Source organism: Agrilus planipennis, unplaced genomic scaffold (assembly GCF_000699045.2).
Source record: "Agrilus planipennis isolate EAB-ADULT unplaced genomic scaffold, Apla_2.0 scaffold118, whole genome shotgun sequence".
Classification (NCBI taxonomy): Eukaryota; Metazoa; Arthropoda; class Insecta; order Coleoptera; family Buprestidae; genus Agrilus; species Agrilus planipennis.
The window spans coordinates 824,430-840,889 of NW_020438955.1; the positions used below are offsets into that span (position 1 = coordinate 824,430).

At 36.1% G+C, this 16,460-nt stretch overlaps 2 protein-coding genes across 4 annotated transcripts in view; one reads left to right on the forward strand and one right to left on the reverse strand.

Annotated features, from left to right (window-relative positions):
- Window positions 1–7,107, reverse strand: part of LOC108743068 (D-arabinitol dehydrogenase 1-like) — a 37,662-nt gene extending 30,555 nt beyond the window's left edge. Inside the window, exon 1 of one of the 2 annotated variants that reach the window (XM_018478485.1) lies at window positions 6,786–7,107. In XM_018478485.1, the coding sequence (XP_018333987.1) occupies window positions 6,786–6,804 (19 nt within the window). In that variant the 5' untranslated portion in view covers window positions 6,805–7,107. Of the gene's footprint in view, window positions 1–6,525 lie in introns of both variants that reach the window. The other variant, XM_018478486.1, reaches the window with a different exon arrangement.
- LOC108743063 (GTPase-activating protein CdGAPr) overlaps window positions 1–16,460 on the forward strand; it is a 123,888-nt gene that overhangs the window by 19,172 nt on the left and 88,256 nt on the right. The gene's annotated exons all lie outside the window — the stretch shown is intronic.

The following is a 16,460-nucleotide window of genomic DNA, read 5'->3' on the forward strand; positions in this document are numbered from 1 at the left end:
ATAGGAAACATAGTCTTGCTACATCGTTTAATGAGAAGTGAGATTCAAATCTTAAACGTAAAGAAGAGGTAATCATGCAATGACTCCAAATAGGTCGCACAAAGTGAAATATGATAAACACCTTCCCACCAGTGGAAGACATTATCAACGACTGTCCTGGACTGAGTAAACAAAATAGGAAACATAGTCTTGCTACATCGTTTAATGAGAAGTGAGATTCAAATCTTAAACGTAAAGAAGAGGTAATCATGCAATGACTCCAAATAGGTCGCACAAAGTGAAATATGATAAACACCTTCCCACCAGTGGAAGACATTATCAACGACTGTCCTGGACTGAGTAAACAAAATAGGAAACATAGTCTTGCTACATCGTTTAATGAGAAGTGAGATTCAAATCTTAAACGTAAAGAAGAGGTAATCATGCAATGACTCCAAATAGGTCGCACAAAGTGAAATATGATAAACACCTTCCCACCAGTGGAAGACATTATCAACGACTGTCCTGGACTGAGTAAACAAAATAGGAAACATAGTCTTGCTACATCGTTTAATGAGAAGTGAGATTCAAATCTTAAACGTAAAGAAGAGGTAATCATGCAATGACTCCAAATAGGTCGCACAAAGTGAAATATGATAAACACCTTCCCACCAGTGGAAGACATTATCAACGACTGTCCTGGACTGAGTAAACAAAATAGGAAACATAGTCTTGCTACATCGTTTAATGAGAAGTGAGATTCAAATCTTAAACGTAAAGAAGAGGTAATCATGCAATGACTCCAAATAGGTCGCACAAAGTGAAATATGATAAACACCTTCCCACCAGTGGAAGACATTATCAACGACTGTCCTGGACTGAGTAAACAAAATAGGAAACATAGTCTTGCTACATCGTTTAATGAGAAGTGAGATTCAAATCTTAAACGTAAAGAAGAGGTAATCATGCAATGACTCCAAATAGGTCGCACAAAGTGAAATATGATAAACACCTTCCCACCAGTGGAAGACATTATCAACGACTGTCCTGGACTGAGTAAACAAAATAGGAAACATAGTCTTGCTACATCGTTTAATGAGAAGTGAGATTCAAATCTTAAACGTAAAGAAGAGGTAATCATGCAATGACTCCAAATAGGTCGCACAAAGTGAAATATGATAAACACCTTCCCACCAGTGGAAGACATTATCAACGACTGTCCTGGACTGAGTAAACAAAATAGGAAACATAGTCTTGCTACATCGTTTAATGAGAAGTGAGATTCAAATCTTAAACGTAAAGAAGAGGTAATCATGCAATGACTCCAAATAGGTCGCACAAAGTGAAATATGATAAACACCTTCCCACCAGTGGAAGACATTATCAACGACTGTCCTGGACTGAGTAAACAAAATAGGAAACATAGTCTTGCTACATCGTTTAATGAGAAGTGAGATTCAAATCTTAAACGTAAAGAAGAGGTAATCATGCAATGACTCCAAATAGGTCGCACAAAGTGAAATATGATAAACACCTTCCCACCAGTGGAAGACATTATCAACGACTGTCCTGGACTGAGTAAACAAAATAGGAAACATAGTCTTGCTACATCGTTTAATGAGAAGTGAGATTCAAATCTTAAACGTAAAGAAGAGGTAATCATGCAATGACTCCAAATAGGTCGCACAAAGTGAAATATGATAAACACCTTCCCACCAGTGGAAGACATTATCAACGACTGTCCTGGACTGAGTAAACAAAATAGGAAACATAGTCTTGCTACATCGTTTAATGAGAAGTGAGATTCAAATCTTAAACGTAAAGAAGAGGTAATCATGCAATGACTCCAAATAGGTCGCACAAAGTGAAATATGATAAACACCTTCCCACCAGTGGAAGACATTATCAACGACTGTCCTGGACTGAGTAAACAAAATAGGAAACATAGTCTTGCTACATCGTTTAATGAGAAGTGAGATTCAAATCTTAAACGTAAAGAAGAGGTAATCATGCAATGACTCCAAATAGGTCGCACAAAGTGAAATATGATAAACACCTTCCCACCAGTGGAAGACATTATCAACGACTGTCCTGGACTGAGTAAACAAAATAGGAAACATAGTCTTGCTACATCGTTTAATGAGAAGTGAGATTCAAATCTTAAACGTAAAGAAGAGGTAATCATGCAATGACTCCAAATAGGTCGCACAAAGTGAAATATGATAAACACCTTCCCACCAGTGGAAGACATTATCAACGACTGTCCTGGACTGAGTAAACAAAATAGGAAACATAGTCTTGCTACATCGTTTAATGAGAAGTGAGATTCAAATCTTAAACGTAAAGAAGAGGTAATCATGCAATGACTCCAAATAGGTCGCACAAAGTGAAATATGATAAACACCTTCCCACCAGTGGAAGACATTATCAACGACTGTCCTGGACTGAGTAAACAAAATAGGAAACATAGTCTTGCTACATCGTTTAATGAGAAGTGAGATTCAAATCTTAAACGTAAAGAAGAGGTAATCATGCAATGACTCCAAATAGGTCGCACAAAGTGAAATATGATAAACACCTTCCCACCAGTGGAAGACATTATCAACGACTGTCCTGGACTGAGTAAACAAAATAGGAAACATAGTCTTGCTACATCGTTTAATGAGAAGTGAGATTCAAATCTTAAACGTAAAGAAGAGGTAATCATGCAATGACTCCAAATAGGTCGCACAAAGTGAAATATGATAAACACCTTCCCACCAGTGGAAGACATTATCAACGACTGTCCTGGACTGAGTAAACAAAATAGGAAACATAGTCTTGCTACATCGTTTAATGAGAAGTGAGATTCAAATCTTAAACGTAAAGAAGAGGTAATCATGCAATGACTCCAAATAGGTCGCACAAAGTGAAATATGATAAACACCTTCCCACCAGTGGAAGACATTATCAACGACTGTCCTGGACTGAGTAAACAAAATAGGAAACATAGTCTTGCTACATCGTTTAATGAGAAGTGAGATTCAAATCTTAAACGTAAAGAAGAGGTAATCATGCAATGACTCCAAATAGGTCGCACAAAGTGAAATATGATAAACACCTTCCCACCAGTGGAAGACATTATCAACGACTGTCCTGGACTGAGTAAACAAAATAGGAAACATAGTCTTGCTACATCGTTTAATGAGAAGTGAGATTCAAATCTTAAACGTAAAGAAGAGGTAATCATGCAATGACTCCAAATAGGTCGCACAAAGTGAAATATGATAAACACCTTCCCACCAGTGGAAGACTTTATCAACGACTGTCCTGGACTGAGTAAACAAAAAAGGAAACATAGTCTTGCTACATCGTTTAATGAGAAGTGAGATTCAAATCTTAAACGTAAAGAAGAGGTAATCATGCAATGACTCCAAATAGGTCGCACAAAGTGAAATATGATAAACACCTTCCCACCAGTGGAAGACATTATCAACGACTGTCCTGGACTGAGTAAACAAAATAGGAAACATAGTCTTGCTACATCGTTTAATGAGAAGTGAGATTCAAATCTTAAACGTAAAGAAGAGGTAATCATGCAATGACTCCAAATAGGTCGCACAAAGTGAAATATGATAAACACCTTCCCACCAGTGGAAGACTTTATCAACGACTGTCCTGGACTGAGTAAACAAAATAGGAAACATAGTCTTGCTACATCGTTTAATGTGAAGTGAGATTCAAATCTCAAACGTAAAGAAGGCGTAATCATGCAAAGGCTCCGAATAGGTCATACAAAATGTATTATGATGAACACTTTCCCATCAGTAGAACACATTATCAACGACTGTCCTGGACTGAGTACACAAAGCAGGAAACATAGTCTTGCTACATCGTTTAATGAGAAGTGAGGTTCAAATCTCAAACATAAAGAAGAGGTAATAATGCAAAGACTCCGAATAGGTCATAGAAAATGTATTATAATGAACACCTTCCCATCAGTAGAACACATTATCAACGACTGTCCTGGACTGAGCATACAAAGAAAGAAACATAGTCTTGGTACATCGTTAGTCAGAGGTGAGATTCAAATCTCAAACATAATGAAGACGTAATCATGCAAAGGCTCCGAATAGGTCACACAAAATGTAATATGATGAACACCTTCCCACCAGTGAAAGACATTATCAACGACTGTCCTAGACTGAGTACACAAAGGAAACATAGTCTTGCTACATCGTTTAATGCGAAGTGAGGTTCAAATCTCAAACGTAAAGAAGAGGTAATAATGCATTGACTCCGAATAGGTCATAGAAAATGTATTATGATGAACACTTTCCCATCAGTGAAACACATTATCAACGACTGTCCTGGACTGAGCATACAAAGAAAGAAACATAGTCTTGGTACATCGTTAGTCAGAGGTGAGATTCAAATCTCAAACATAATGAAGACGTAATCATGCAAAGGCTCCGAATAGGTCACACAAAATGTAATATGATGAACACCTTCCCACCAGTGAAAGACATTATCAACGACTGTCCTAGACTGAGTACACAAAGGAAACATAGTCTTGCTACATCGTTTAATGCGAAGTGAGGTTCAAATCTCAAACGTAAAGAAGAGGTAATAATGCATTGACTCCGAATAGGTCATAGAAAATGTATTATGATGAACACTTTCCCATCAGTGAAACACATTATCAACGACTGTCCTGGACTGAGCATACAAAGAAAGAAACATAGTCTTGGTACATCGTTAGTCAGAGGTGAGATTCAAATCTCAAACATAATGAAGACGTAATCATGCAAAGGCTCCGAATAGGTCACACAAAATGTAATATGATGAACACCTTCCCACCAGTGAAAGACATTATCAACGACTGTCCTAGACTGAGTACACAAAGGAAACATAGTCTTGCTACATCGTTTAATGCGAAGTGAGGTTCAAATCTCAAACGTAAAGCAGACGTAGGTAATCATGCAAAGACTCCGAATAGGTCATACAAAATGTATTATGATGAACACTTTCCCATCAGTAGAACACATTATCAACGACTGTCCTGGACTGAGTACACCAAGAAGGAAACATAGTCTTGCTACATCGTTTAATGAGAAGTGAGATTCAAATTTCAATTGTAAGTAGAGGTAATCATACAAAGACTCCGAATAGGTAATACGAAATGTATTGTGATGAATACCTTCCCATCAGTGGAACACGTTATCAACTGTCCTGGACTGAGTACACAAAGAAGGAAACAATGTTGCTACATCGTTTAATGAGAAGTGAGATTCGAATCTTAAACGTAAAGAACAGCTAGTCGTGTAAAGACTCCGGATAGGTCACACAAAATATATTATGATGAACACCTTCCGATCAGTGGAACACATTATCAACGACAGTCCTGGACTGAGTACACAAAGAAGGAAACAGTCTTACCACATCGTTTAACGAGAAGTAAGATTCAAATTTCAATTGTAAGAAGAGGTAATCATACAAAGACTCCGAATCGGTCATACAAAATGTATTATGATGAACACATTATCAACGACCGTCCTGGACTAAGTACACAAAGAAGGAATCATAGGTTTGTTACATCTAGTAGTACATACATACTATACTTAAAAAAGAAAGACGCTTTACTGAAGTAATTAATTAACAATAATGTACGCTCTAACAGTTAGTGATATTTACAACTAGAAGACGAGTTATTATAAAGATGAGATATCAAAAATTATCCTCTTATTTTTAATGGATGAAATGAGCGTCATTATAAGTGAAGATTAGCTAATCGCAAGTTAGGTTGCAGGGTATTATAGTGTTATTCAAAAGTGCACTTATTACTCGAAGAAATAATCTATTTCACTTAACATGTTCAGGGATGTCTGAACGAATCTGAACTTAATTCTAGAAAATCATTTGTCACCAAATAGAGTAAGCGACAGTGAATAGAAAGTAGAGAGCATGTTACTAATAAGGAAAACTAATGACATCTTTACACTACTTCTGCATTTCATGACAAAAACTTAAATAAATGGAGTATTGGGTGAATAATTTCTTTTTTAATTTATCATTCGACACGATACGTACTGAAGTTATTATGGCGTCTTAATTTAAAATCACATATAGAGGTTTATGGAGCAAGTAGTTCAAATACACCAAAACATTAATCTGTCTTATAAGAATTATTTTGTGTAAATAAAACCGTGATATGCCAAAAACTGTAGCGCGAAACGTAAATACATGCAGGAAACAAATCGCCAACATGGATTTAATTCTATAAAGTTTAAAATACAATAAAAAATGAAATCCTCCCCACTTGTATTTAAAGTCAATCGTTTAGACCTAAACTTTTTAACACTGCTATTCAACCTAGAATAGAATTTATCATTTATCATTAGCAAATTATTTATTAATGTTGTTGACGGTGGTACCACATTCTTTTCAAATTTCATGGTTATTTCTGAATTCAACTTCATACGACTCACAAGCCCAGAATGTTGGTAACAACATACACCGAAGCGGGGAAAAACAGAAATACATAAAGCTAGAAATTATCCTACTTACCTATAGTCGCCATATTTTAAACTTCTAATAATACCTATGTATATCGATGGTTCCTAGATACGTACATTTGTAATGGAGTTATCACATATAAGTGATATTCTGAATGTCTATGGCTCTGTTTTTTGTAATGTAAATTGTTAGAACTATCCCTTTCTTTACTCTTTCTGAAATTAGCTGACTACTAGATCGTCTAATTAAAGGATGAAATCAACTGCCTCCGATATCCATGTTGCTTGTGTTTAATCGTTAAAATCACTAACCATTTGACGTAGTGACCATGTTCGTTTTGGATTGTTGCAAAATTGGCTGTGGACAGTATCATTACTGTTGATGATTACAGGCTGAAAGCAAACTTTTCACTCGCGATAACATATTCGAACGAAAAGCGACTTCGAAAACCAATTCAGAAAAAAATTGTTTTATGTAAAAGAACACAATAAAAAAAAAGAACGAACATAAACGTTACATGGGAACGCAAAATTAACTAATGCACAAACAACTGACATTAACAAATTTTGAAAAACCTCTCGTTACTAAACAAATCAGCCAACACCTTTTGACTGATCACTGACGCCACGTCATTATTACCGCGCTATTGGGGGTGGGACGTTTGATCTAATAGTAGTGATACAGTTGAACTACTTTACAAAGTACATAATTTATAAATTACGCTAATCCTTCACAATTAATTTAAATTTCCTTAACACTTACGTTTAATTAGGTTGAAATATGGAACAATCTTGATTTACATGTATGAAATGTTATGCACATTGGGGGTTACCTTATGTTATGATGCGGGGGTATTCCCCGATTAGGTTGTGTAAATCTATGCAGTAAGGGTTTAGGTTTTGTTATACGTAGTGGGATAGATTTCCCTTATTGATAAATGTAAAGCGCTATGTACCAGAGATAGTGCTTTACACCAAAAGATTAGGTTAGGTTACAGTACTAATTGACATCAACAGGTACTATCCACCATCCTTAAGGAACATGTCTTTAGACGGGTTGCGGGTACTTTCTGTTAGTTTGCTTACGTTAAAGTCTAATTGATAAGACTTGAGATTCTACTAACATTTTGTGACTTGAACAAGTCAGTATCCATTTTACATTTTTGCTAATTGCATTAGCTTATGCTTCCATTGTCTAAAAATTAAGGTTTCTTGAGTAGGCTTTAAAAAAATACTTAGGGAAAGAACTCTGTAAACCAAATCACCATGGAATAGCACACCATTAAAAATCAACCTAGAGCTAACACAATATATACCGAAGATACACACAATTGCAACATCAATAGCGAAGAATCCACTCATAGAGTTTTATGATCAGTACAAACAAAAAAGATCTTTAGGTACTGATGGCTTCAAGACCGAGGAGGGAGCAGGATGTGTTGTGCTACTAGATGAAAAAGAAAATTCTATAAATTACCAGAAATGAGCACTATATTCACATTCGATGTCTATGCCACCCAGAGAGCAATAGAATTAACAAACTCACAAAATATAGAATCTTTTCTAATTTTGATCGACTCACTGAGCGTACCTAAAGCCCTGCAGGACCCTTCAGAAACCAATGAAAAACATCAGGAAACATCATCCACCTACTAATAGAAGCTGACGACCAAGGAAAAGAAATTATCCTAGCTCGGATACCATCTCAATGTGGCATCTATGGAAACGACAAAGCAGACGAGTTTCCAAAAAAAGGCGCTACCGATTTCATATATCCCCTAACCAAACCAGAGGCTATACGAAATATCAGGAAACATACATGTCACTAGAAAATCCCCCCAAAAGTTACAACGGATCAGAAAAGATGTCCTTTTTTTTCTAAATTCAAATTCGTAAAGAATAGATAATCATACAAGGATTCCGAATAGATATGAAATGATACGAACACTTTTCTATCAGTGGAACACATTATGAACGACTGTCCTAGACTGAGTACATAGAGATAGAAACAGTCTTGCTACATCGTTTAATGAGAAGAGAGATTCAAATCTCAAACGTAGAGAGGGGGTGATCATATAAAAACTCAGAATGGGGCGCACAAAATGTATTATGAACACTTTCCCATTAGTGGAACACTTTATCAACTGTCCTGGGCTGAGTACACAAAGAAGGAAGCATAGTCTTCCTACATCCTTTAGTGAGAAGTAAGAGCCTGAATAACTCAAACGGACATAAAGATCTTCTTGAATTTCCTCGAGACTCCACATTGTTCGATAGAGTTTAAATGTTTGAATCTTGTAATGATACCATGTAATATTTAGTAGTCACTCATGACTTGACAGTTAATGCGACTTAAAACAATTGTATATAAAAAAATACTTACTTTCCTTTCTTTGAAAAACTAATAAATTTACGAATTCACGCTGGATCCAGCTGACAATCTGTTTATGAATGTGTCTACGTGTATGGAGCAACTAAAAGAGGTTATCTCTTTTTTTTTCATTCTGAAATTGTATAGGTCTGTTATGATTTTATTTGGGGCTATGATTCACTGGAATGAAAGAAAACAAAATTGAAATTTGTCGTCAGGTCAATGACCCTCAGAATGAGAGCGGTTTGAACATTTTATTTATTGACTATTCTTAAATTAATCTTACGTAATTAATTAATCTTTTTGATTTTGGAAATTTAAAAACCTTTGTGGTGAGCCAATTAGTGTAAATCAATCACGTTAATGACTGATCAGCCCTCGTGTAAAGAATGTTAATGTAAAACATGATTTTTTATAGTTTGACGGAATGGCATATGCGCAACAAAGTAGAAGTATANGAATTTGTTATTTCCGAATTTTATAATGTGATTGGCATTAAAAACACGCTCACTTTCAACGAAATTTCCTTTCCGAGGCTTTGTGTCAGCCGAATCACATATTGTGTCAATACTTATCATTTTATCGTAATTTAAAAACTTGGAAATTGCACGGTACACTACAGGAACTACGATAAATTTTCCCTAATCGGCGCCATGTTTTTAGGCTCCTCCCATTTGACGGATCCCAATACACCAGAGATAATGCTTTAAACTGAAGAATTAGGTTAGGTTACAGTAGGGGATCGCTGTAATTAAAATGTACCATCCATCTAGATAAGACAAGTTATAGTAGTAATCGTATACGTGTAATAATCTTCCAACGTAGGTATATTTGTACGTCTATCTCTCAGTAGACTGCTTAACATTCGGGAGGAAGCTGAATCAATTCCGGGTTCGTTTGCCCTGATCTAAGTTCTTCTGTGGTTTCCTTGGGCCATATAGGCAAATGTTAGGACAGTAATATTCCACAGAAAATCTTTATTTCTCTTTCGTCTTCATTTCGTTCGTCTCATCTCTCTGACTTCAACCACCACCCACGATTTCTAAAAGGAATCTGAAGAGGACCTTCCACCTTACCCGAGGATACTGCCCAAATGTCCAAATGGAGGCGTTAAGCTAGTTGCAGACATTCTAATGGCATGTTAAAGCCATACAATGTTTAATGTTTGACATTCTAGTTGGTTGCTACGAAGTTATCACTAAGGGACTAAGTTAGGATACGGTGGTTATGTTTTCTCCAAATGAAATGAACATAAAGGAACCGTCCTTTAGACGAAATGCGGCTAGTTTCTTTTGGTTTGCTTACATTTCGGCATCATTACTGAATACCATCTATATTTTTACTGTGGTTTTGACCTTCAATTGACGTTTCGATTGTACATGAACTTGTTCAGATAATGTATTTTTTACAAAATTATCACGTTTCTGATGCAAATAGTAATAAACCACGATATTCTAAAGCATTTTATAGCTCATATATTTCACTCTGTTGTGAACCCGAATCTATGACAGGCCAGTAACTTAGTAATAGTATTAGGTACAACAAAAATTTACATCAAAAATCACTGAAACATACTGTACGCCCATAACTCTGGCATCTTAAATTATGTACGTCTATTAGGTATTAGATTTAATGACATCTTTATTGTTTGTTTTATGCCCGACCTTTTACGATTAAAGGCAGCCAAGCGTTTTGGACTGTTCAATAATTGATTTATAAATTTAGCACATTGTGTGGGCATCGTGTTTATCAACATTCTTGAACGTGAATTACGATTTTCAACGGTTTTATTTGGGACAGAGAATGTAGTATCTGTTGCCGAAATCGAAAGTGGTTGCAATTAATCATTAAAAAATGAGAGCTTATACGAAATTGTGCATGTATCTCTCTACCCATGCAGTTAAATGCACATGCTGACTTGTTCTCAATTAACGGAGTTACTTTTAGAATTTAAAAAGTAAACATACCTCCTGACCTAAATTACTAATTTTACATTCTTTAAACGTAAATATCGATTGCACTTTACTTTTGAATATTAAGACTTGAGATTTTACTGACATTTTGTTATTTAAACAAGTCAGTAACCATTTTACATTTTTGTTATTTGCATTAGCCAATGCTTCCGTCGTCTTCCGTTCTTGAATAGGTTTTAAAAAAAAATACTTAAGGAAAGAACTCTGAAAACTAAATCACCATGGAACAGCACACCATTAAAAATCTACCTAGAGCTAACACAATATATATCGAAGAACGATCCAATTGCAACATCAATAGCGAAGAATCCGCTCATAGAGTTTTGTGATAAGTACAATATAAAATATAAAAAAGATTTTTGCTGATAGCTACAAGACCAAGGAGGGAACAGAATGTGTTGTGCTACCAGAAGAAAAGTAAAATTATAGATTACCAGAAATGAGCACCTTATTCATATTCGGTGCCTATGCCACCCGTAAAGCAATAGAATTAATAAACTCAAAAAATATAAAATCTTCTCTAATTCTGATAAGACTCGCTGAGCATACTTTAAGCCCTGCAAGACTCTCTACAAGCCTTCCTTTCAGTGGATCGTATTATCAAGGACTGTCCTGAACTGAGCCTACATAGAAGGGTACATAGTCCTGCAACATCTTTTAATAAGAAGCGAGATACAAACCTCAAATGTAAAGAAAGTCACACAAAATGTAATATGATGAACACCTTCCCATCAGTGGGACACTTTGTCAATGACTGTCCTGAACCAAGTACACAAAGAAGGAAACAGTTTTGCTACATCGTTTAATGAGAAGTGGGATTCAAATCTCAAACGTAACCGAAAGGTCATCATACAAAGATTCCGAATAGGGCCACACAAAATGTAATAATATGAACACCTTCCCATCATAGGAACACATTATCAACGACTTTCCTCGACTGAATACACAAAGAAGGAAACATAGTCTTACTACTTCGTTTATTGAGAAGAGAGATTCAAATCTCAAACGTAAAGACGGGGTAGTCATGCAAAGACTCCAAATAGGTTATAAAAATGTATTATGATGAAATCCCTCCCATCATAGGAATATATTATCAACGACCGTCCTGGACTGAGCACATAGAGAAGAAAACATAGTCTTGGTACATCGTTAGTCATAGGTGATATTCAAATCTCAAACATAAAGAAGACGTAATCATGCAAAGGCTCCGAATAGGTCACACAAAATGTAATATGATGAACACCTTCCCATCAGTGGAACACATTGTCGACGACTGTCCTGGACTGAGTACACAAAGAAGGAAACATATTCTTGCTACATCGTTTAATGGGAAGTGAGATTCGAATCTTAAAAGTAAAGAAGAGGTAATTATTTCAAAGACTCCGAATAAGCCACACCAAATGTGATAAAATGAACACCTTCCATCAATGGAACACACTATCAAAGACCGCCCTGCACTGAGGACATATAGAAGGAAACATAGTCTTGCTACATCGTTTAATGAGAAGTGAGATTCAAATCTTAAACGTAAAGAAGAGGTAATCATGCAATGACTCCAAATAGGTCGCACAAAATGAAATATGATAAACACCTTCCCACCAGTGGAAGACATTATCAACGACTGTCCTGGACTGAGTAAACAAAATAGGAAACATAGTCTTGCTACATCGTTTAATGAGAAGTGAGATTCAAATCTTAAACGTAAAGAAGAGGTAATCATGCAATGACTCCAAATAGGTCGCACAAAGTGAAATATGATAAACACCTTCCCACCAGTGGAAGACATTATCAACGACTGTCCTGGACTGAGTAAACAAAATAGGAAACATAGTCTTGCTACATCGTTTAATGAGAAGTGAGATTCAAATCTTAAACGTAAAGAAGAGGTAATCATGCAATGACTCCAAATAGGTCGCACAAAGTGAAATATGATAAACACCTTCCCACCAGTGGAAGACATTATCAACGACTGTCCTGGACTGAGTAAACAAAATAGGAAACATAGTCTTGCTACATCGTTTAATGAGAAGTGAGATTCAAATCTTAAACGTAAAGAAGAGGTAATCATGCAATGACTCCAAATAGGTCGCACAAAGTGAAATATGATAAACACCTTCCCACCAGTGGAAGACATTATCAACGACTGTCCTGGACTGAGTAAACAAAATAGGAAACATAGTCTTGCTACATCGTTTAATGAGAAGTGAGATTCAAATCTTAAACGTAAAGAAGAGGTAATCATGCAATGACTCCAAATAGGTCGCACAAAGTGAAATATGATAAACACCTTCCCACCAGTGGAAGACATTATCAACGACTGTCCTGGACTGAGTAAACAAAATAGGAAACATAGTCTTGCTACATCGTTTAATGAGAAGTGAGATTCAAATCTTAAACGTAAAGAAGAGGTAATCATGCAATGACTCCAAATAGGTCGCACAAAGTGAAATATGATAAACACCTTCCCACCAGTGGAAGACATTATCAACGACTGTCCTGGACTGAGTAAACAAAATAGGAAACATAGTCTTGCTACATCGTTTAATGAGAAGTGAGATTCAAATCTTAAACGTAAAGAAGAGGTAATCATGCAATGACTCCAAATAGGTCGCACAAAGTGAAATATGATAAACACCTTCCCACCAGTGGAAGACATTATCAACGACTGTCCTGGACTGAGTAAACAAAATAGGAAACATAGTCTTGCTACATCGTTTAATGAGAAGTGAGATTCAAATCTTAAACGTAAAGAAGAGGTAATCATGCAATGACTCCAAATAGGTCGCACAAAGTGAAATATGATAAACACCTTCCCACCAGTGGAAGACATTATCAACGACTGTCCTGGACTGAGTAAACAAAATAGGAAACATAGTCTTGCTACATCGTTTAATGAGAAGTGAGATTCAAATCTTAAACGTAAAGAAGAGGTAATCATGCAATGACTCCAAATAGGTCGCACAAAGTGAAATATGATAAACACCTTCCCACCAGTGGAAGACATTATCAACGACTGTCCTGGACTGAGTAAACAAAATAGGAAACATAGTCTTGCTACATCGTTTAATGAGAAGTGAGATTCAAATCTTAAACGTAAAGAAGAGGTAATCATGCAATGACTCCAAATAGGTCGCACAAAGTGAAATATGATAAACACCTTCCCACCAGTGGAAGACATTATCAACGACTGTCCTGGACTGAGTAAACAAAATAGGAAACATAGTCTTGCTACATCGTTTAATGAGAAGTGAGATTCAAATCTTAAACGTAAAGAAGAGGTAATCATGCAATGACTCCAAATAGGTCGCACAAAGTGAAATATGATAAACACCTTCCCACCAGTGGAAGACATTATCAACGACTGTCCTGGACTGAGTAAACAAAATAGGAAACATAGTCTTGCTACATCGTTTAATGAGAAGTGAGATTCAAATCTTAAACGTAAAGAAGAGGTAATCATGCAATGACTCCAAATAGGTCGCACAAAGTGAAATATGATAAACACCTTCCCACCAGTGGAAGACATTATCAACGACTGTCCTGGACTGAGTAAACAAAATAGGAAACATAGTCTTGCTACATCGTTTAATGAGAAGTGAGATTCAAATCTTAAACGTAAAGAAGAGGTAATCATGCAATGACTCCAAATAGGTCGCACAAAGTGAAATATGATAAACACCTTCCCACCAGTGGAAGACATTATCAACGACTGTCCTGGACTGAGTAAACAAAATAGGAAACATAGTCTTGCTACATCGTTTAATGAGAAGTGAGATTCAAATCTTAAACGTAAAGAAGAGGTAATCATGCAATGACTCCAAATAGGTCGCACAAAGTGAAATATGATAAACACCTTCCCACCAGTGGAAGACATTATCAACGACTGTCCTGGACTGAGTAAACAAAATAGGAAACATAGTCTTGCTACATCGTTTAATGAGAAGTGAGATTCAAATCTTAAACGTAAAGAAGAGGTAATCATGCAATGACTCCAAATAGGTCGCACAAAGTGAAATATGATAAACACCTTCCCACCAGTGGAAGACATTATCAACGACTGTCCTGGACTGAGTAAACAAAATAGGAAACATAGTCTTGCTACATCGTTTAATGAGAAGTGAGATTCAAATCTTAAACGTAAAGAAGAGGTAATCATGCAATGACTCCAAATAGGTCGCACAAAGTGAAATATGATAAACACCTTCCCACCAGTGGAAGACATTATCAACGACTGTCCTGGACTGAGTAAACAAAATAGGAAACATAGTCTTGCTACATCGTTTAATGAGAAGTGAGATTCAAATCTTAAACGTAAAGAAGAGGTAATCATGCAATGACTCCAAATAGGTCGCACAAAGTGAAATATGATAAACACCTTCCCACCAGTGGANTTAATTAATCTTTTTGATTTTGGAAATTTAAAAACCTTTGTGGTGAGCCAATTAGTGTAAATCAATCACGTTAATGACTGATCAGCCCTCGTGTAAAGAATGTTAATGTAAAACATGATTTTTTATAGTTTGACGGAATGGCATATGCGCAACAAAGTAGAAGTATAGCCAATTAGAGAGATAGCAATCCGGGTAAATGTTGATCTTTAATTAAATTTTCACATAAAGGCGAACAAGAAGAATGATAACTGGTAATTAACAGTACCTCAGTTACTTTAGTCATAATCAGATTGGTATGTTCATATGACGCACCACCTAGTTGTACACAGGAAGTAATATAATGGGTTTATGATGAAAATAATTAAGTATTTACAATAATTATCTATCAGATATATGCCATGTCTGTATTTTGTTGTCATTTTTGATTGTAAAAACTATGAGACATTTAATATGAGTTGGAACTNACATTATCAACGACTGTCCTGGACTGAGTAAACAAAATAGGAAACATAGTCTTGCTACATCGTTTAATGTGAAGTGAGATTCAAATCTCAAACGTAAAGAAGGCGTAATCATGCAAAGGCTCCGAATAGGTCATACAAAATGTATTATGATGAACACTTTCCCATCAGTAGAACACATTATCAACGACTGTCCTGGACTGAGTACACAAAGCAGGAAACATAGTCTTGCTACATCGTTTAATGAGAAGTGAGGTTCAAATCTCAAACATAAAGAAGAGGTAATAATGCAAAGACTCCGAATAGGTCATAGAAAATGTATTATAATGAACACCTTCCCATCAGTAGAACACATTATCAACGACTGTCCTGGACTGAGCATACAAAGAAAGAAACATAGTCTTGGTACATCGTTAGTCAGAGGTGAGATTCAAATCTCAAACATAATGAAGACGTAATCATGCAAAGGCTCCGAATAGGTCACACAAAATGTAATATGATGAACACCTTCCCACCAGTGAAAGACATTATCAACGACTGTCCTAGACTGAGTACACAAAGGAAACATAGTCTTGCTACATCGTTTAATGCGAAGTGAGGTTCAAATCTCAAACGTAAAGAAGAGGTAATAATGCATTGACTCCGAATAGGTCATAGAAAATGTATTATGATGAACACTTTCCCATCAGTGAAACACATTATCAACGACTGTCCTGGACTGAGCATACAAAGAAGAAAACATAGTCTTGGTACATCGTTAGTCAGAGGTGAGATTCAAATCTCAAACATAA